Source organism: Magallana gigas, chromosome 2 (genome assembly GCF_963853765.1).
Source record: "Magallana gigas chromosome 2, xbMagGiga1.1, whole genome shotgun sequence".
NCBI classification, from domain to species: Eukaryota; Metazoa; Mollusca; class Bivalvia; order Ostreida; family Ostreidae; genus Magallana; species Magallana gigas.
The window spans coordinates 6228250-6242279 of record NC_088854.1 but is presented as its reverse complement, the minus strand read 5'-3'; the positions used below and the strand labels follow the sequence as shown (position 1 = coordinate 6242279).

The window sequence follows — 14030 nt, the reverse complement described above, 5'->3', positions numbered from 1 at the left end:
CAAGAAAAACATGCAGACTAAATATAAATGTCATGCAAAAATCTGTTTTTTTATACTGAACAAAAAATGAACAAGTTTCATAGTTCAAGCTCATTAAAGAAAGAGATAAGTGATATATAGGAAGAAGGGAAAGGACAGGGCTTGGAGATACATGTATAAGGATCTCATTTCCATGGTGGGTGTATTTTAGGATGGGGGATAAATCAAGAGGTTGGGAAAAATCAAAACTTGACCAGCAAAGTTTGGGAAAGGAGTCACTCAGAAATCAACTTCATTTCACTCAGTAACACACCTTTCAGGGGCCGACTCAAAGCCTGATATAGTGATATCTATCTCCTGCTTCTCTAAAACTGGACTGGGTGGTTTAATGGTCACATGTTTCTTGGTGGTTACTTTTGACTTTGTAGTCATCCTTATTTTCATAGGTGGTGCTGGTGGTGGGGAGGGTGCCACCTTTGATACAAAATTAGTCAGTGAGGGGGACATCCCCTTTAGTGACCTTGCAGGTGAAGGTGATGATGAGGCCCTTGAGGGGGGCCTCCAGATTGAGAGTGGAGCTGGTGAGGCCAGTCTTGGGATAAACCTAACTGGAGATGGTGACACAGACCTCATGGGAGAAGGAGATGCTGACATCTCCCTAAGAGGCCTCACAGGTGACTGTGAGGGGCTCCTTTGCTGCCACATAGGGGCAGGAGATGCCACTTTGGGTATAATTCTTACAGGGGACGGAGACACCCCTTTCTGGGGCCTCACTGGTGATGGAGATGTACTCCTTGGTTGCCAAACTGGGGCAGAAACATGTGAAATCACACGCACTGGAGAGGGTGAGGCCATTCTCGGGGCCTGCGTTGGGTAGGGAGAAGCCTCTTTTGAAGGCTTTGGGGGTACTGATGGTGGCACTTTACGAGCTGGAGATGCTCTGAAATAAATAACAATGGCTGCTTAAGTCATGCTATATGATGGCTAAATTAACATCACAATACAGTAGACAAACTCTGCTTTTAATATATGAAGTATGTGTACACTATCAATACATCACTGCTATTTGACACTTATTTGCTCATAATTCATCCTATCATGCTTAAACACTCTGTATTCATCTCTACATTTTTTTTTTCATGCTTAAATAGTCTTCCTCATTTCAAAGCTGAAAAACAACATCCTGGGCAAATATTTGACGAATATTTACTGTGCCGTATAAGAGCATCATGCCATGGCAGAATTACACTAATCATCAGCATATTCTACATAATTGCTTAGCTATACACTGTATACAATAGTTATCATTCCAAATAAAAATATAGACCTTTCATCCTCCTCTGGTCTAAATGGAGGTGTAGCTCTCTCTAGAGGCTCTCGTCTGCTCAGAAAAATAACACGCAACATTATAGCAGACATTTCAATGAACTATATGAATTGCCTGCATTATAAGGACTAAGACACTGTCATGCATCTTGTTCATGCAGACAAACCTTGGTGTATCCATTTCATCTTCTGACACCAAGCGAAGGTATCCAGTCTCTGTGTCGGACGCATAGCTGATCTGCTGCACAAATCCCTCACTCTGAATATCGTAACTGTGTAACAGAAAAACATACTGATATTCACTCTCAGTTTATCAACTTCTTGGCATGCAAATTGGTTTCTCTTAATGCAATGTTTGCATGCAGAAAAATCATCCCTCCTGATGGTGAAAAACTGTCAGACATGCAACTTGATAGAGCACACTTCATACCCTGGGGGAGAGGGCGGCTTGACTCGAGTCTTGTCGGATATCTGCACTTTCTTCTTGGATTGTACTTTAGGTGCCATGGATGGTAAAGGCACAGGGGCTGCTACAGGGGCTGCCACAGGAGCAACATGCATAGGCTGTTCCTGGGGTGGAGCCACTGGTCTGGGAGCCTCCTTGGGTGCTGGGGTGTGTTTGTAAGTGGACACCTCAGTCTTGGGTCTCATTTCCAGTGGTGGTGCTACTGGTTTATAAGCCTGAGTAGCCGGTTGTGCTGGCTTTGTTGGCTTTTTGTGCTTGGTCTGTCTGGCTTGTGGGATGTCTTCCCCTTGTTCAAACCTTGCCTTGGCCTCAGACACAGATTTGGGGAGAACCTCCTCCTCCACTTCCATTGGTTGTTCCTGTGTGGGCTCCAGCACAGGCTGGACAACAGGTGCTTGTGGTGTGATCGTCTTCTTTGATGTTGCTTGGTCAATAGGTCTTTGTCCAAGTCTAGGGTAGTATAGACATATTGATCTTTATCTTTTAAATTTTTTTTTCAAGTTTAAAAAAAAAATCATTTCTGAAGAATTCACATTTCACTAATATGAAAAAAAATTTGTCTGTTACAGTATTAATTGCTTTTTCTTTTAACTGCTGTTATTTTAAAATCCACACACATGCATATATTAAATTCAAACTTCAAATTGAAACACGGTTATGAAACAAATTCTGCAGTCTTGCAAAAACTAAGGTATTGGTCTAACCTTCTTCGTTTTGGTATAGGGGAGGATTCAACAGAGGTTGAGACAGGGGTGGGAGGAGGGACCCTAGGGGTGCCCTGAGTCTTAGGCACATCCTCTGGGGATTCTGGTCCATATGGCTTGTAACTAATCAAGTAATTCAAAGCTAGTATAATATACTTCCATGATCATAAAAGTTTTATTCTAGCATTAAATAATTTCTTAGATAAACTCACTTATTTAATGGTAATACCTACACTAGTTAATTAATCAGTAGATCTCACTAATCAAATTGTAATTCTTACATTAATCAATTGATCAATAAAACTCACTAATTAAATTGTAATTTTGATATTAACATTTTGCCATTTATAAAATGATTGTCAAACACATGTAACTTATTAATAACTAAAATTACAATTTAAAATAAATTATTTTTCATGCCCACAAAATTTACATGTACTTTCAAGCCTAATTACCAGTCTATCTTAAGACAAGCCAATTATTTACAACATAGGTACTAAATTACTTAAATATTTTCTCATCCTTGAAATTCATAATTACTAACTATATTTTGCCAAGGATTTGAATAGACTAATTGGTTGGTTATTTTCATATCATAAGACATGCTTTTAATTCCGAAAAGATGACGTGTTCAACTGTTATGCAAAATTGTTCTCTTAATAAAGCATTAATTGCATCCATACACCCCCCCCCCAAAAATAAAATAGTGCAAACATTGTTTACATGAAAAAAAACCCAGTACAATAAGAAATAAAATGTTTTTATAATCACAATTCAAAACAAGGTAAAGGAAAAACATGCTAAATTTATCTGTAACACACTTCCTTCATTCACTTTTTTACTGACACTGATTTACTAGCGTGGTCATAACCATGCCAAAGGGAGACAAACATGTCAAAGGAAAAAACATATCAAAGGGAGACAAACATGTCAAAGGGGAGACAACCATGCTCTATTAACCTGGAGATGTCCTCCTCCTTCACTAGTCTCAGAATTCCACTCTCACGCTCAGTTGAGTACGAGATCTGCTGAACCAGACCTTCTGGTTGGATCTCATAGTGACTAGAAAAGGGTAAAAAGTTCTTATCAGGGACACTGCTTAATTCGGCGATATAAAAAGTACACAACAACCAGATCCTCTGGGATCCACCCATCTATGTATTGACAATGTACTTACGGTGGTGAATCTGTCCTGGAGACCCATGGCTCTGTCTGAGGTACAGTGGGTGGAGAAGGTACTTTTCTGGGAGCTTTGGATATGCTGATCTTTTTCTTTGGTGGTTCCACTTTCTTTGGCTGGGTCTGTACATTCAGCTTAGCTCGTGTGGAGGCAGTTCCAGCCACATTAGCTGCAGAGCACTGGAACCATGCACCATCTGACACATGAGCAGCAGGGATGGTGAGGGTGGATCTACCCCCCTCTGTTTGGATCCTGAGTAACAAAAACAGATATTACAAAATATTGCCTGTGTTGAACACCCCATGCACATCGTGCAGATAATTTGCTACAACAAATACTAGGTTTTAAAAAGCTTTCATTAAGTATGAAACTTACTGGTATGGACCAGCATTGGTAAGCATTTTGCCATCCTTCTGCCAGCTGATCATGGGGACAGGTACCCCGGTAACCTGGCAAGTCAAGGTCACTGGTTGACCTTCATTCACAGTGAAGTTCTGCATTCTCTCCACAAATTTAGGAGGCTGCATTTGCTCTTTTTCTGAAAATTCACAATTCCAGGATCAGTAAGTGAGAAAAAATCAACTATAGTTCAGCATTATAATCATGAGACATAAAGACTATAGACCTACCCATGACCTTGAGAGTGACAGTGAAGGTGTTTTCTCCAGCCTTGTTCTTGGCCACACATTTGTATGTACCAGAGTCATATCGAGAAGCTCCTAAAATGATCAGGGAGTTGACTCCATCTTCATTCACCACAATCTATCAAAATAAATAAACATAGCACCAATGAATATTTGAAAGTTATTTTTCTCTGTAAATTGCTAAAATATCTAATTAGTTTCTTTTAGCACTGCCAAACATAATACAGACCTTGTGATGATCATCATTGTGAACTGGGTGTCCATTGAGGAACCACGAGAGTTCAGGAACTGGTCGGCCAGACACCAGAGTGTCCAGACGGACAGTGTTCCCCTCGTGAACCTCTCTGTCCTCGGGGGTCTTCTTAAAGACCGGGCGAGACAGGGCCTCAAGAATGCCTCCCTCATCCTCTGGAGCTTGATCTTTCTTGCCTCTGTTAATTCATGAATTAAACTTGTAAGTGGCACAAAGACTTTTTTATTTGGTGTAACACGTCTAATTTTTTTTGGGTATTGATATCTTAACCTTCTAAGCATGAGCCTGTACTTACTTGTTGAGTATTTTGTCTAAGGTTTCGGGTGCCACAAAAGATGTGGCATCAATGTTTCCAAGTCTGTCTACATAGAGTTTGCTGGAGCAGGTGTCCTTTCCAAGGTTGTTGACAGCTAGGACTGTGTAATGTCCAGCATCCTCTGGAAGAGCCATGCGGATACGCAGGGTGCAGTAACCGTCCTTTGTGAATTTCATCTCATATCGACTTGATCTCTTAATTCTGTGTCCATTTAAGTACCATGCAACCTGAACAGAAACAAGCAAGAACAACCTTGTGAAAACTTCTTATTATAAAAGGAACAAATCTTTTTTTTTTTAAATTCCTTACAAACAAAACAGAGAATTGACTTTAAGATAAACAAGCATGAAAATTCATTACTCAATATTTAGCAATATAAAAAGAAAGTGCATCAAAGAATTAGAACATTCATAATGAACTCCTTCAACAAACCTTTGGTCTTGGCCTTCCAGAGATTCTGCAGACAAAGGTAGCATCTGATCCCTCCATGAGGCGGAAGTCCTTGAGCCTCTGGGTGATCTGAGGTGGGCTCGGCTGAGCCACTGGTGAGCGGTCTAATTCAGACTCATACTCGGACTGAGATGTCTCTGTCTCACTGGAGAATTTGACTCTACCATCTTTAATGTAATTTTGTTGTTTTAGTTTTTCCTCGAAACCAGCAGGTTGGAAGTCCTGTAAGAAAATATCACAAGACATTATAGAAATGCCTATAAAGAGGATTGAAAAAGACCCAGCAAGACTACCCAACAAAATTCTAGAGTTAACATACAGCTGTTGAGGTGACTGGTCTTTCCTCTGGTTCCTGAGATCTCCTGTATTCTAAGTTACTCTCCAGGATTCTCTCAGATCTGGAGGTGACGAATCCCTTGTCAGTCCGGTGTGGTGCTTCCCCTTGACTGAACTGCTCAGTCAAAGCTGCCCAAGAAGGCTGCGGCGTCTCTTTCTGTTGCCATGGTTTTTTGGTTGGTGGTTCTGTTCTCTGTTGCCATGGTTTTTGTTGCCATGTTGGTGGTTGTGTCTTTGGTAGCTCAGGTGCAGGAGGAGGTGAAGGTGGCTTCACTAAAAGTAAACATCATATTGTTTACACTCTAAGGATGTCATTATAGTCTAATGATACTATTGATGTAATGCTTAAAAATCTGAAGAAATTTTACCTTCTGCAGGAAGAAGAACAGCTGTGGAGTTAGTCTCTCCTGCAAAATTAATGGCTGTACATGTGTAGTCTCCTGCATCATCAGGTTTACAGTTAGAGATGACAAGAGAACAGCGGCCATTAAATTCATCAATGCTAATTCTGTGTCTGCAAGAAAAACCAAAATCATTTTAAAATGAAAATAAATTTTACACAAAAATGTTGTAGAATATTTCAAGATAGATCAAGCTTTGCTTCTGACAGAGGCAAACCATTTTACCTAGCATCATTGCGGATGGGGAATCCGCGCTTTCTCCAAGTGATTTCTGGGAATGGTTTACCAGAAATGCGGCACTCAAAGATGGCATTAGTTCCCTCTACCAGTCTGAAGTCGTGGGGCGATTCAAGGAACACTGGTGGCTGGGGCTCCACTGGGGAGGGTACTTTCTCCTCCTCCATCGGTACATGGCTGGCCACATCGGGGCGCTCATCAACCAGCATCTGTTCATACTGGGATGGGGATGGTGCTGAAATAAAATAAATTTCCACTCATACATACTGTATGTTTTTTATGTAAATGGAGAGTTAGACTTTTACAAAATATTAATTACAACATCTACTTCTGCAACATCAGATTAATTAAGAACAATTCCAATGGCTTACCAATTACTCTCAGCATAGCCTCTGTGGAATCTGATCCATCTGCGTTTGTGGCCACACACTTGTACACACCAGTGTCTTCTGGAAAGACCTCGGCTACTGATAGCCGTGATGTGTTGTTCTCAAATGTGATTTGGTAGTCGGGGGAGTTCCTGATGATTAGCCCCTCCCTGTACCACTTAATGATGGGCTCTGGTCCTTTGTACTCTACACGTACCTCTAGGACCAACCTCTGTCCCTCCTTGATTGTCTTGTCCTGTAGTCTCTGTACAAACAACAGATTTCGGTCATAAAAAATTCTATTTTATTCCCTGTTGTCTACATTGAAGGCTTTTTTCCCACATTCTTAGTCTTTAATTTTACAGGAAAATAGAGTCAAACTGTCATGATGTTATTTCAATAACAGTTCTATCAATAGAAACCTAATTACCATTTGTATAACAAACTTCATTTCAGAAAGATGTACAATAAATGAACAATGTGTTATACAAACCTTGGTAAATTTGGGGGGTTGTTTGTGGGATACAGCTGGTTTAAAGGACACTTCAGACACCTGCTTAGGTGGAGCCGTCTCTTCTGGTTTCTGAAACAACCTATATCTCTGTTCAAACATTGGAAGTTCTTTATCCCCTGCTACCTCCATTTCCACTTGCTCTGTGAATTTCTGGGGCTCTGCAGGGCTGCGAGTCTTTGGTGCTACGTCTTTCTTCATGAAGTCTGAAGGCCGCTGAAGCTTTGGAGAGGCAGTTGGCTCTCCGTACGGCATTTGTGTTGCTGGTTTCTGCACCGGAGTGATGGTTTCCTCCATGGGTGCTTGGATTCTAAGCTCTGCTTGGCACTGGGATTTGCCAGCAGGATTTTCGGCAGTGACTGAGAATTTGCCGGCATCTTCATAGAACACTTCTGGTATGTAGAGAGAGTGGATATCTCCCTCCTGTATAATCTCAAAGTCTCTGGAACTGGTCAGTTTGGTTCCATCCTTGTACCATGTGATCTCGGGAGGGGGCTGTCCTGACACCTTGATGGTGAAGCGGACAGGGTTGCCCTCACCAACATCCTGGCTCTTGAGTTTCTGAGTGAATGACGGTGGTAAAACAGAGGCTGTAGTAGAAGAATAAAATAAATAAAACACTGGTTTAAATATCTCTTGAGAGCAAATTAACAATAATCAGTTCAAATCAATCTAAAAAAACAATTCCTTAAAACCTCCTGTAAATTTGGGACATTGTAAGAACAGTTTAAGTAATCCCTTTTTCACTGAACCAGCTGGTTCTCTTTTCCTAGCTCTAACGTATGTGTGTACACACTTCACTTCCTGTAGTGTAATCCCAGTGTGACCTTTACCTAATTCATGGTGGTTCCAGATCTGAATAAGCTGGTGCGCCAGCAGCCCTTTGTATCTCCTACTCATGAAAGGACTTTTACTGGACATCCTCACCCTGAGTCAATATTCCCAGGGTCCACGGAATGACCCCTTCATACTTATCTCCCCCACACCCTAACACAGTCAAAAACACACTACTAGTCGAAATATTGTCACCTAAAAAAAGTCCTCTCCAAAGGAAGTGTGAACATTGGGATTATCAGATTATTGTTTTAGGTTTTAATCTTTAAATATAAACAAAGGTAGTGGTCAATAATAATTTAAAGGGAATTAAAGTTAAATTAAAGGGAATTAAAGTTAATCCTTTTGCAGTGCAGTCTTACGTGAGTGCATACAGTCAGATAGGTCTAGTTTGTAACCACTGGCCCTAAGGTCACTTCTAAGGTAAATCAGGCTTATATACCAGTCCCTTAATAATTGTAAATGCAAGTATTGATTTGTTCACAATGTACAATGAAAACTCAAAAGATGAATATCTTGCACCCTCAGTAAGCACCCTCAGTAAGACGAATACCGACCTTTGATTACAAGCTCTGCTGAGCTGCTGGCAGAACCAGCAACATTCTTTGCTGTACAGGTGAACTTTCCAGCATCCTCTTCAAACACTTCTGGAATAGTCAGACTCACACGGCCATCTTTGTAGGAAATTTCAAAATCAGCTTGGTCTGTTAATTCTCTGTTTTCTCTGAACCATTTAATAGAGGGTTCTGGTTTGCCTGGAAAAAATGAATACAAATATTGAGTTTGAAATAATCATTTAATTACCTTTCCATGCTTTATGAAAGTATCATCCTCTAAGATATAAATTTTTATGAAAATCTTTGTGAACTTACCAGTTACAACTCCATCAAATGTAACCTTTGACCCTTCCATGGCTTGAATGTTTTTGAGGGCCTGGGCAAACTTTGGTGGTACTGGCACTGAGATGGTGAGGTCCACTGGTTGATACTTTGGCTGCAGGTCAGTGGTGATTGTGGTGGCATAGTGCTCCTGAGCAGTGAGCTGTGGCACCTGTGGTTTGACGTCGGTGATAATGGTGGTGGCATGCTGCTCTGAGGATGGGATGTAGGCCTGTTGTTCTCTCTGAGCGGTCATGATGGTGCGACTCAACCTGGTTTCCCTGGAGGTCACAGTTTCTGTATGAGAAACTCGTCTGCTGGTGCTGAAAGTCAAAAAAGAATGCTCAGAAACCACACAACTTAGGATAATTAATCTGTTCTCTTCATGAAAGGTCCAAATCCTATTTCCCCTCTCTGATATGGTCAGAAAGGCCACTTACTATTCAGTAGATCCAAATATCCTGGTTTTGGGAGCTGGCTCCTCATCCACATTGAGGACAGCAGAACACGTGGCTTTGCCTGATGGGTTTTCTGCTGTGATGGAGAATCGACCAGCATCCTCATCAAACACCTCTGGGATGTGTAAGCGGTGGGTGTTTCCATCCATAGTGATCTGATAGTCCCTGGAGACTACAGGCTGTCCATTGAAGAACCAGGTCACCTGGAAAAGTCAGTAATCATAAGTACATGTAATAGATATGAATAGATAGATAACCAACAGCCAATTATTATGCAAAATATTTCTAATTATTTCATAAAATGAAGTGCAAATATTATTCTAAAATCTCTTTGGAAAAGGACAATTTACAAAATACATGCAATATTTCTATTACAAATATATATCAAAAACCATTTTCCTTGGTCAACTTGGACAAAAATAAGCTACCTTTGGCTTGGGGGCTCCAGTGATGCTGCATTCCAGTGTGACAGCATCTCCAGCATTGACACTCAGGTCCTGGAAGAGTCTCTGGAACTCGGGCGGGGAGTGCTCCACCTCCTCACGACCGACCTTGACCTTCATCTCCCTGGTTTCCACCACACGTTTCATTCTCATGACTTCCTCTTGTTCCATGGGCTCTGACACAGTTTTCACAGTTAGTTTACAGTAACACTTGGCTTCTCCGGCCAGGTTAATGGCCCTTACCATGTAGGTGCCACTGTCTTCCTCAAAGGCTTCAGGAATTGTCAAGTTGTGAACATCAGCAAAGGCTGTGATCTGTAATCAGAAAACATAAGTTTGCCTTAGTCTGTGCAACTGTTTTACTAAACAGTGTTTATAAGATGTAAGGAATATACATGCAACTATTTTATGGACTTTTGGATTGATTTATTGTAAATACAGAGAGAGCCTTACCTCGTAGTCTGGGCTGTTGTCTATGGGTTTGTTGTCCTTGTACCACTTGGCCTCCGGTATCGGATGTCCTGTGATTCTACACTGTAGGCAGACTCGGTGTCCTGATTGGACGCTGAAGTCCCGCAGTGGCTGAGAGAATCGTGGGGATGTCATCTCTCCAATGGAAGCATCACTCAACTCGCTCAATGCTGCAAAAATACACAAATTACCCCATATACGTATACAGAAATGTATGGTTTTTTCTCTTAATGTAAATATAATGGAAACTCTACTAATATTGAAATCACTTACGTTCAACATGCAGTTTACAGAGACTTTCAGCTTGGCCGTGGATATTGTTGGCAACGATTCGGTAGGTTCCGGAATCCTCCAGATAGGCCTCCCTGATACACAGTGTGCAGCGGTCACCTTCAAACAGCAGCTGGATGTCCTTGGACTCCTTAACAGGCTTGTCGTTCTTGTACCAGATGACCTCTGGTTCGGGGTGACCCACCAGGATGCAATCCAAACGCACTCGTGATCCCTCCATGGCCTCTTTGGCTGGGGATAGGTGCTGGATGAAGCTGGGTGGAACTGCCTCAATTTCTGTAGAGGCCAGTGAAGCTGACTCTCTGTTAAAAAGAAAGAATTCACTCTTGATATTTAACTTCAGATCTATATAATTGCAAAAAAGTATCTCCCATGCAGTGTAGATGACTGAATTTTGCAAAAAAAATTAAAAATGTCTGATTTTCTAAAAGAAATATTTTACTCTCAAAACCAAATATTTTCTTTGAATGATGGATAACTTACGTGGTGCTAGAGTAGAAGCTCTCCACTGTGACCTGACAGGATCGTCGGATCTCTCCAGCCGCATTCTGTAGCACCACTGTGTATGTCCCTGAATCTTCAGGGAAAGCCTCCTTAATCTCCAGTGTGCATCGATTAATATCAATTGTTATCTATAAAAAAAATATCGATTAAAATTAGTAAATCCTTTCATATTGAATGAAATTATAATTTATTCAGGTATATTAGAGTTACAAAAATTTATTTGAAATAACAAACTAATTGCTTACCTTGTAAACAGCTGATGGTACAATTCTGTTTTGACCTCTGAACCAGGTGACATCAGGGGTTGGTGACCCTGTGAAGTTGACCTCAAGTCTGACCCCTTTGCCTTCTGGGATACTGGTATCCTCTGTCATTTTGTGTATTATTGGCTTCTCCATGGCTGTAAAGCATCAAGAAATAATTCCTCACTAATATACTGGTTTTTCTTTAATTAGAGAATATGTCCTTTCATCAAGTAAAACACATGATTCTTCATCTCATTTTTTTCACTAAAAATTTCATTAAATTCACTATCTTATCAAGTCAAAAACTGATATAAATCCATGCAAAAATCCATTGCTCTCAATCTGAAAGTCTCTGTAATCTGCCGAGCTCAACAGATCACTGCTCTAACTGCAGAAGGAATCACACACATCTGCCTATTCTGGCTCAGTGCCAGGGCATTGCAGAACAATGAAAAGACCATGCAAAGCAACTCAAGGTAGACACAGTTGTGTCAATGGCAAAAACAAGTTCTACTAATAAGTAAAAGCTGGGATCTTCTAAAGCTCAGATCATCGCTCCTGTCATGCCTCCATGCAAGAATTCGAGGAGCTGACATTTCTAACTCAAACACACTATGGAAGATGCATTATCAAGGGAAACCATTCCAAGTGTTCATGTTCTGTATAATTCAGAAAGGATGCCACACACTACCATTGTCAAACTCAGTGATAGACACTTGCAGAGCTACAAACGGGAATCACTCAAGCTTTAATACAATGGATAAAACAGATTGACATGGTATCATTTTACAGCAGGGGCACTACAAATTCTAAATTGTAACTCATCAGATTCAAAGACAAGGTTCAATGTTTTTCCACTGGCCATAAAATCATGCATTACGTTGTGGAAGTTTATAATTTATTCATCTTTATGGATAAAACATCAACTTATGGAACCCACCCAACCCCTTGATATTTTTGATATGTTATTTCTACCCATGCCATGCATGAACCACAAATTAGGCAGAATACACAACATTAAAACATTCTGGGGACCAGGCTCAAGCCTATAAGTGAACGTTTCCTTACGGACGACAGTGATCCGTGCGGATGATGCCGCCTCCCCTCCCGGATTGTTGGCACGGCAAGTGTACCGAGCACTGTGATGGCGCGCAGCCTGTCGGATTTTGAGGCAACAAGTGCCGTTAATTTTTGTGATAATGTACTCAGGTGAGCTATCTATGCTCTGGTCATCGCGGTACCAAGAAATGGTAGGGGAGGGAATCCCGGTCACATGGCATTCCATGGATAGCGGGGAACTTTCCAAAACATCAACAGACTTGAGATTTTTTGTAAAGTCTGGGGGCAAAATTTGCTGGTGTGTTTCTGAAATAGGTATTATTTCAATTTGCTGGTTAATAGCTAAAACAAAGGATAGCATATTTTTATTCCTATTCTACAAAAATGAAAGAACAAGAATATTCTGTATATCAATGTTAAGCTAAAAGAATTTTATTTTCTATTGTTTACTGAAGCTCCATATTTATTGGCTCAGGCCATCAGTTGCCCAGTTAATTAATTCACTACAGTTAATCTAGCGCACTGCTTAGTTATATGTATCATATATATAATATTTAATACAATATGAACAAATGACCGATACCAGCTACATCTATACTGACCTCTGACATGTAAGTAAGCGGACGATTCTGCGGTGCCTGCTTCATTGGTCAGACGCACTGTGTATCTGGCGGTATCCTCAGAGAAAGTTTCCTCAATTGTAAGGGTCGCGACCCCACGGTCATAGCGGGTCTCGTAGTCTGGACTGTTCAGAGGTAGGTTATCTTTGTACCACATTACCTCAGGCGTAGTGGCTGAGTCAACGTGGCATTCTAGAGTCACTCTGCAATACCACAGTGTGTTGTCATTTATAGTTATACAAATAATGCATTCTTAGTACAACAGTAAGACATCTTAATCATTACATTAAAGAGGGTGAAGAGAAATGAACTCACTTTTCTCCCTCCATAACTTCGGCATCTGTGATTGGCTTGATGATTCTAGGAGGTTGGGCTTTGGGCATTGAGGCAGTGACAATCACTTCCATGGGCTGAATTTCCTCAGCTACAGGTTGTCCCTCCTTTACAAAATATCATATTGAAGAGACATTAGTACAACATTGACCATTAAACAACTGTAACTTAACTTGAACATCTGTAACATGATATCAAGCTTTTACTTATTCCCATACCTCTCTGTCTTTCAGCTGGGCTTTGACTTGTGCAATGTGATTTTCGGTTTGCTGGAATGATTGCATCAATTCCTGATTTTGTACAAATAAGTTATGTAAACGACTAGGTCCCTCTTCACCTGAAAGACACAAAATAAATTATATCACCGGATACAATTTAACAGAAAATCATGTTTTTTTTATCATTTCTGTGATTTAACATGATCTGATACTCTTACAACTTAATCATATCATAATCCTATTAGTTCTGATACCCTCTAGACTTACCATATAATTCTATGACTAGTTCTGACATCCTTTGCAGTCTGGATTCCTGCATTGGACGTCCATTTTCGATGAATTTATCTAAAGTAGACACAAGGCGCTCAGCATCTGTAGAAGAGCGGCACTGGTTCATGTGTCTATGAACATCATTCAACAATGTGTTTCCTTCTTTAATCCATGTTTCGGACTGAAATCAAAATTAATAGTTAGTAATGATACTCATGCAGTTGTTGACTATTCA

The 14030-nt window shown here is 40.6% G+C and overlaps 1 protein-coding gene across 1 annotated transcript in view; it reads right to left on the bottom strand.

The window, feature by feature from the left end:
• LOC105342773 (titin) overlaps window positions 1-14030 on the bottom strand; it is a 243327-nt gene that overhangs the window by 197767 nt on the left and 31530 nt on the right. Inside the window, exons 36-65 of the mRNA XM_066074713.1 lie at window positions 13793-13976; window positions 13526-13644; window positions 13290-13414; window positions 12957-13177; window positions 12364-12660; window positions 11296-11450; window positions 11030-11178; window positions 10529-10848; window positions 10238-10425; window positions 9770-10099; window positions 9324-9544; window positions 8878-9206; window positions 8563-8760; window positions 7154-7761; window positions 6664-6925; window positions 6281-6527; window positions 6023-6168; window positions 5638-5927; window positions 5301-5540; window positions 4848-5095; window positions 4529-4730; window positions 4285-4417; window positions 4031-4193; window positions 3653-3907; window positions 3436-3537; window positions 2476-2598; window positions 1736-2221; window positions 1473-1577; window positions 1307-1360; window positions 293-919 (exon numbers count right to left, since the gene is read on the bottom strand). Coding sequence (XP_065930785.1) covers window positions 293-919; window positions 1307-1360; window positions 1473-1577; window positions 1736-2221; window positions 2476-2598; window positions 3436-3537; window positions 3653-3907; window positions 4031-4193; window positions 4285-4417; window positions 4529-4730; window positions 4848-5095; window positions 5301-5540; window positions 5638-5927; window positions 6023-6168; window positions 6281-6527; window positions 6664-6925; window positions 7154-7761; window positions 8563-8760; window positions 8878-9206; window positions 9324-9544; window positions 9770-10099; window positions 10238-10425; window positions 10529-10848; window positions 11030-11178; window positions 11296-11450; window positions 12364-12660; window positions 12957-13177; window positions 13290-13414; window positions 13526-13644; window positions 13793-13976 — 7127 coding nt within the window. The remainder of the gene's footprint in view (window positions 1-292; window positions 920-1306; window positions 1361-1472; window positions 1578-1735; window positions 2222-2475; window positions 2599-3435; window positions 3538-3652; window positions 3908-4030; window positions 4194-4284; window positions 4418-4528; window positions 4731-4847; window positions 5096-5300; window positions 5541-5637; window positions 5928-6022; window positions 6169-6280; window positions 6528-6663; window positions 6926-7153; window positions 7762-8562; window positions 8761-8877; window positions 9207-9323; window positions 9545-9769; window positions 10100-10237; window positions 10426-10528; window positions 10849-11029; window positions 11179-11295; window positions 11451-12363; window positions 12661-12956; window positions 13178-13289; window positions 13415-13525; window positions 13645-13792; window positions 13977-14030) is intronic.